This window comes from Akebia trifoliata, chromosome 2 (genome assembly GCF_017979445.1).
Source record: "Akebia trifoliata isolate Shusen 1 chromosome 2, ASM1797944v1, whole genome shotgun sequence".
NCBI classification, from domain to species: domain Eukaryota; kingdom Viridiplantae; phylum Streptophyta; class Magnoliopsida; order Ranunculales; family Lardizabalaceae; genus Akebia; species Akebia trifoliata.
The window spans coordinates 744195-751142 of NC_141376.1; the positions used below are offsets into that span (position 1 = coordinate 744195).

Below are 6948 nucleotides of genomic sequence, written 5' to 3' on the forward strand. Positions count from 1 at the left end.
CCATGTGCAATCAAACATACCCTAAGGGTATTGATTGAGTAGGCCACATGGGTAAGTCAGATTATCACGACTCTAGCACAACAACATATTTATGGTGATGTGCAATGTGTATCTTGAGAAAATAGAGTAGTGACCGTAACATCATTCTATGTGTATCCCGATGAGAAGGATCTATGATTCTCTGTCCTTGCCACGTAATCGACCTACGAACCACATACCAAAACCGCGTGCATTGATCACGACTCTCATGAAAAACAAACAGCGCGGCTTATTATTATTAGCGATGCTTGTTTGGATGTAGAGGCCAGTTTCGATTCGGGGGAGGTGAGATCAGACTCATAATGATGTTTATTTTTTCACGTATCGTTTACTATATATGGTGTTTAAAACACCTCCAAATTCAATCACGAGTACGGCTCCACGTCAATGGCTGGATAAATTCAACCGTCAATCTCCAAAAGAAAACGAATCCAAACCTTATACATCCTCTTCTTTCTCCTTCTCTCTCTCTGATTCCCCCTTAATTTAAGGATTCCTGAATAATAGAGAGTCTTCATTAAAATTATCCATGGCTTCTCCGTCTGTCTACTTTTCTTCATATCTCTTCTCTCAGGTCATCTCAATCTCCTTCTTTCTACAACCAAGACTCGATTGCAGGTGCGTTCACTCTCTTTCCAGATTGTTCTGCTTTTCATCCTCTTTGAAGTTTATTTTGTGTTTATGTTTATGATTTCTCTTAAATATCCGATTTTATATATATTTTTTTAAATGCTTTTGTTTGAGATTCGATCTGGTTCTCTCACATTGTTTAGATGAAACTCTGATTAGATCCATTTTTTATTCTTAAATCCGACTCGATCTCTCAGATATGCTTTTATTTGAGATTCGATTTGTTTTTCTCTTTGAGAATTGGGATTCAATTCCATTTTTCTTCCCAAAAACACGGGGAAGAGAAGAAGTAACAAAGAAAATATCCGTCTGAGTCGTCGACAAGTTCGGGAACTGTATATCTGTACGCCTCATCACGTGGGGGAGTCATATTATCACGACTTTACTTTTATTCCTGTTTAACGTATTAAAAAAGTTTAACTTTTTGACAGAGTTTGAAGGAAAATTCTGGATTAAAAAATAATAATAATAATAAATACTGAAATTGGGTTAGGGCGGTTTAGGCCGGATTTGGCTGAACCCCTAGCCCAGGGTTCTAAAGGAACTCTAACCCCTAATATGACCAAACAGATTTGAACTAGGTTGGGGTCAAATAAAAATGATAAAACAATATTTTTAATGAAAAAAAATTATACAGAACCAGCAGATTTTCCATGTGGGTAGTTGTGGTGAGAATTTTTCTAACACTAATCCTTTGAAGTTCATTACTAATCTCTAGAAAATATGTGCTTTACATTTTTACTTCTCATCTCCATTTGTCTATTTGATGGGGGGGAGTCTTAATCGAGGCTAGCTCTCCATCAAATCTGTACTAATAGAAGGCCACGATGAGATACTCTATTGGCACACCAACTTTAACTTCAAGCTTTTTGAAATGTTATTAACATGAGTTTTGTTAAATTGTATTAAATACATATTGAAAATGTAATTGTTTAGTTTGATGTCATTAAGATTTAACTTATGCTTTGTTAAAAAAATAAAGGTATAATCAGATTTATTGTCTTCCTACTCAATTTTGTGATTTTAGTCAAAATATTGAATGATTGTTTATGGTGATGTTTTGATAATGAATCAGTATGTCTGTTTGAATCTCATGTAGAGGTATAGAACAATAAGTTTTGTCAACAAAGATTTTGAGTTTGATAATCATAGATGTGTGTTTCTTTGGGAGATGATATTAACTTAACACAAGAAAATTTTTAAATTTTTTTGTCCTAAAGCATTGGTGTGTGGTAAAAATAAATGGGGGTGTGCATTTGGTTTTCAGCAAATAATGTGTACATTTTTTGTTTTTTTTATGTGTCTTGTATAATTTAAGTAATTGGAGTGACAATAGTAAAAGTTGGTGAGGCAATCAATAATAGCTCTCTGAGATAATACAGGATGTTTTTGTCTGGAAGCCATAAATGCACGGCTGTCGCTCAAGCTTGTTCTGTGCTACCCTTTACCTTTTTTTTAACCTATATAGTATAGTTAAAGGCGCACATCAAATCCGGTGTTTCGTTCCAAATAAATAGAATAGGTGTATACGTGGACTCTTTTATTTGTGTTTAAAACGCTTAGGGCTTTTGATGAAATCTTTCACGCAGACCAATGTGTTTATTTTCTAATCAAATTATGCCACGTAGACAATATTATTATAAACGAATGCAATAAAAGCTGTCACTATCACCTCAACCCCCAATTATGAATGTTTTTACCTGTATTATATCCTATCGGAATAAACATGTAGATCCAATCACTAGGTCACTGAAACAATGAAATTATTCCCATAGTTCTAAAACCTGTCCAGTCAAATCAAAACTCGGCCGAGTTGACTCCGCTTAATTGGATCTCGAGGTGTATTAGTCATAAACCTTCAAGGTATCAATTGGTTGAATTAACTAAAAAATTTGTATGAGTCGAGTTGAACTCATCCATGTTAGATACACAGTCAACAAATTAAAATTCATTTCTTTTTCTTTACTTTGTTAAGCAATCTATAAGGGATTAGTGGTTAATGAAGGTGAAGATGTGTTCAATGCAATTTGAACCTAGGTCATGCATTTATAAAAGAATAAAAATGGATGCACAATTTTGATATGATGTTGGGTACACGGCTGATGTGGTAAGGGTATGAAATAATAGATCTTTTTCTTGTGTATCCCAATGAAAAAGATACATGGTTCTGTGCTCTTGCTACATCACCCGCGTACGAACAAACATGTGCATTCTTTATTATTCAAATGATATAGATGCCATGGTGGGATGTGAAAGTGAAACTGGCATTATTGACCACTGTTTTGTACAGGAAGAAGTAGATCAGAAGGCTGTGATCTTCTAGCGGGATATATTTGTTGGGCTTTGCAGTTGCACTAGCAAAGACTAAAGACTCTCTCTCTCTCTCCTTTATTTAGATACAACTTGTAAAAGAGACGAGAGAGAGAGAATATATGTACTCTATCTCATGTTCTTTATTCTTTTTCTTTTTCTCTCTTGACAACTAAGGTCCACAAGGGAGAATGATCAAGTGTGACATTGATATAATATTTTAGTTGTATCATATTATTGAAAAACATGCATCATAGCTCATAACCTTAAGAATCTGGGACCCACCACCCACTAATAATATCACACGCCTGATGGAATAGATGATGGGTGCCTTAGTGATCATTAATCCCCATCTATGTTCCTTTCAATAATAACTAAAGGTGTTTAATTTAATTAATGTACCTTAATTACCAACTAAAATGATTATGTTCTTACATGATTGTATAGGATTCGCTTGCTCTTTTATTAGACTCACGAGAGAGACTCAAATTTAGCTACACAAGTAATACAAGTAAATAAGATTCAAAAGAAGTAGAAGAAAGATGGGTTTCTGGACACTCTTCGAGGTGGCGGCCATGCCAGTGTTGCAGGTACTCATAATCAGTGTTTTGGGGGCTTTCATGGCCACTAGCTATTGCAATCTTCTCAATGCTGATGCTAGAAGATACATGAACAAGGTACATACATTGGTACATTATAATTTATTTATGTAGCTAAGCTAGGTACATTATATAACTTAGTTATGATCTATATATTATGATCTGATGAGAAGTAATTGTGTACATGGAAATGCAGATTGTATTCGTAGTGTTCACACCTTCTCTCATGTTTGCTTCTCTGGCCAAGACTGTCACACTCCAAGACATCATTTCATGGTAAGCTACACCCATTTTTGCAAATCTTTTCCGTCAGTTTTATATTAAAAAAATTTGCCTTCGTGATTATATTTTGAAATAATTGAAAATTTGAAAATGTAAAAAAAAAAAAAAAAAAAGGAGAGAGAGAAGGGGGGTTTGAAAAACGGACAACACAAGAAGCCGAAGTTAGTCTGTCAGACCCATTTTATGACTAGTTGTCAATAAAATTAAAATGCCATGACAGCCATGTATGAGGCCAAAGTACTTGTCCGGCCATGTTGTTAAAATATATTTATCAGAATAATCACATACCCATTTCGGTATTTTTTATTTATTTATCAAAACAGGTACCTCTTTCATGTCTCGTTTTTTTACAAAATTATGAAAAAGACAGAATTGTATTTAGGAATTTAAGGGTTGAAAATAAGGGTATAAAAATAGAATTGAATAAATATGTACCTTTTGGGCGGAAAAATCAGTTCATTTGTATGAATTTAAAGAGGAAAGGTATGAAGGCATATCTGTGTACCTGAAGAAAACGGCTTGGTTAGGAGCCCATGTGCTATAAATGCCTACCTTAACGTGCCACTTAGACACCGTTCCTATATTATAGGAACCAGACACCATTCTGGATCCTGATTTTTATAACAAGTGTATACGTCCCTTTCGATAAATATTTTAAAATTTTTGCTGGCAGTTCAAATTTCAATGAGAAGACTTGGTTCACTGGTTCTAGTGATCTTGCGGTACCAAGTTACTATAACAATGGAAAACCAAAATCAAACAATCTAACCCCATTTTATTTTGATCGTCTCTACAGGTGGTTTATGCCAGTTAACATTGGGATAATCTTTTTAGTTGGAGCAATTCTTGGATGGGTGCTTGTAAAAATACTGAAACCTGAACCATATCTAGAAGGCCTGATCATTGCTACATGTTCAGCAGGTTATTGTCTCGAGTTCATAGTTTCTACTTATTCCTCAATATTCATCCTAATTACTTAGTCCTCATTAGTTTGCATTGTTTTTTATTGAGCAGGAAATTTTGGAAACCTTCTCTTGATAATTGTACCTGCAATTTGTAATGAGGATGGTAGCCCATTCGGCGAAAGTAGTGTTTGCAGCTCTATTGGACTATCCTATGCATCCTTCTCCATGGCGGTAAACCAATCTTACATTTTCCATCTTTCCATTAAATGAAATAGAATGAGTGGTGTTTGTGATCATACATTTGGGTTAATGTCTTGGAGAACTCCAAGTTGGATCCCTTCAATTATGCATCACAATTCACAAGCCAACTCAACTCCGCCGTGGGCTATTTATGAATCATTGACTAGGATTAAACTATGATGTAGCTAGTGGTGTCAATTGTCCTAAAGGATTTGTGACTCAATGAGTTCCCTACAGAGTGATTTTTCAGCTTCATTGGGTTTGGACTTCTAATTTTAAGACTAGTTTTTCACTTTATGCAGCTCGGTGGTTTCTTCATTTGGTCTCACACTTACCATCTTATACGTACTTCGGGCGTAAAGTACAAAGCACTTCTAGCGTCTAAGGAAGAACACTCAAGGCTGCCCAATAAGGATTTGGATTCTAATGGGGAAACTCACCTTCTAAAGGGAGAAGATCAAGACCAGGTGGTTGTACTAGTGGCATCAACAAAACCCATTGATGAAGATACAGGGAACCAAGCTGTAAGTATAATATTGAGTTTCTTGGCTGGCCACTCCATGTGTTCTTGGTGATATAACAAGAACAATGATACTGGTCTTGATCCCAAAATTTGAAACTATTTTCATTGCAGATTGTACCACACTTATCCAGCGAGAAGCTCGTAGGTGACAAGGTGTCTTTCTGGGGTAAATTAACTGGTGTTCTTCACCAAATTGCTGAGGAATTATTGGCACCTCCGACCATTGCTGCTGTAAGTTCTTTTTATGATCTCGGTTTATATCCTTAAGAAATGCTTCACTACCTCTACTTTGTTGGTGGTTAATTCAAAATTATGCTTCTATGTGGCTAATTAGATTGTGGGATTCATCTTTGGGGCAACACCTTGGCTGAAAAATCTCATCATTGGTGATGGAGCTCCACTAAGAGTGATCCAAGACTCTATCAAATTACTTGGGTATGTAGTATTAGAAGTAAAACCTAAGCTTATCTTGCAAAACATTAGGGCTTTTTCATTTGTTCTTTTTTATTCCTGAATGCTGATATCAAAATTATTCTGTAGAGATGGCACAATTCCTTGCATCACTCTTATTCTTGGGGGCAACCTCACTCAAGGTGAAAATCTTTAATCATTCAGTTCACCACTTTGATTGATCTAAATTCAGAATCTTAACCAAGTTTATTATTTTAAACTTAAAACAGGATTACGGTCGGCTAAATTGAAACCTCAAGTTGTTATTGGAATTATTTGTATACGATACATGATCCTTCCTACGATTGGAATTGGAGTAGTTAAAGCAGTGGGTGCTCTTGGTCTCCTTCCCTCAGACCCATTGTTCCATTACGTGCTTATGGTGCAGTTTACACTGCCACCAGCCATGAATATCGGTATGTAGCTAATACATATTTGATGAAATCCTTTCAATCAGCTCTTCATTATGTCCAATTGTCGAATAATTATGTGATAATAAATATTTAATTATGATTATGAAACCATTCGCAGGTACTATGACACAATTGTTTGATGTGGGTCAAGAAGAGTGCTCCGTCCTCTTTCTGTGGACATACTTGATGGCAGCTCTCGCCCTGACTGTATGGTCAACGGTCTACATGTCTATCCTGTCTTGAACTATTTTCAGCTTGTGGAACACAGCAAGATCATTGGCATCGAAACAGTTATTTAATGTTGATTGATATATATATATATATATATATATGTGTGTGTGTGTGTGTGTGTATAAGTATTTATAATCTTTCAATAGTTTGTTCCTTTTATTTTTATTATTTTTTATTTTTTCATATTTGATTGTAATTGATACCTTAAAATCTTGTTTGCATTAAGAACTCTAGGAGATGGCATGTCTCTGTTCTGTATGCCGGTGTATCAGCACTGATACCCTTTAAATATGAAATATTTTACAAGAAGATACATTTAGAAAGCA

At 35.3% G+C, this 6948-nt stretch overlaps 1 protein-coding gene across 1 annotated transcript; it reads left to right on the forward strand.

The window, feature by feature from the left end:
* The first annotated feature begins 391 nt into the window (after positions 1 to 391).
* On the forward strand, positions 392 to 6948 carry LOC147408547 (protein PIN-LIKES 7-like). Its single transcript, XM_086419387.1, has 11 exons — positions 392 to 657; positions 3427 to 3656; positions 3775 to 3854; positions 4657 to 4781; positions 4875 to 4996; positions 5308 to 5529; positions 5640 to 5759; positions 5863 to 5963; positions 6069 to 6121; positions 6209 to 6394; positions 6510 to 6948. The coding sequence occupies exons 2-11, from the start codon at positions 3522 to 3524 to the stop codon at positions 6632 to 6634; spliced, it is 1269 nt and encodes a 422-aa protein (XP_086275513.1). The 5' UTR covers positions 392 to 657; positions 3427 to 3521; the 3' UTR covers positions 6635 to 6948.

Bases quoted from the DNA above. Each gene is read 5' to 3' on its own strand.
- LOC147408547 (XM_086419387.1), top strand. From the start codon at position 3,522: ATGGGTTTCTGGACACTCTTCGAGGTGGCGGCCATGCCAGTGTTGCAG. The intron at 3,855-4,656 runs GTAAGCTACACC...TCGTCTCTACAG, and splicing joins CTCCAAGACATCATTTCATG to GTGGTTTATGCCAGTTAACA. The intron at 5,760-5,862 runs GTAAGTTCTTTT...GTGGCTAATTAG, and splicing joins CACCTCCGACCATTGCTGCT to ATTGTGGGATTCATCTTTGG.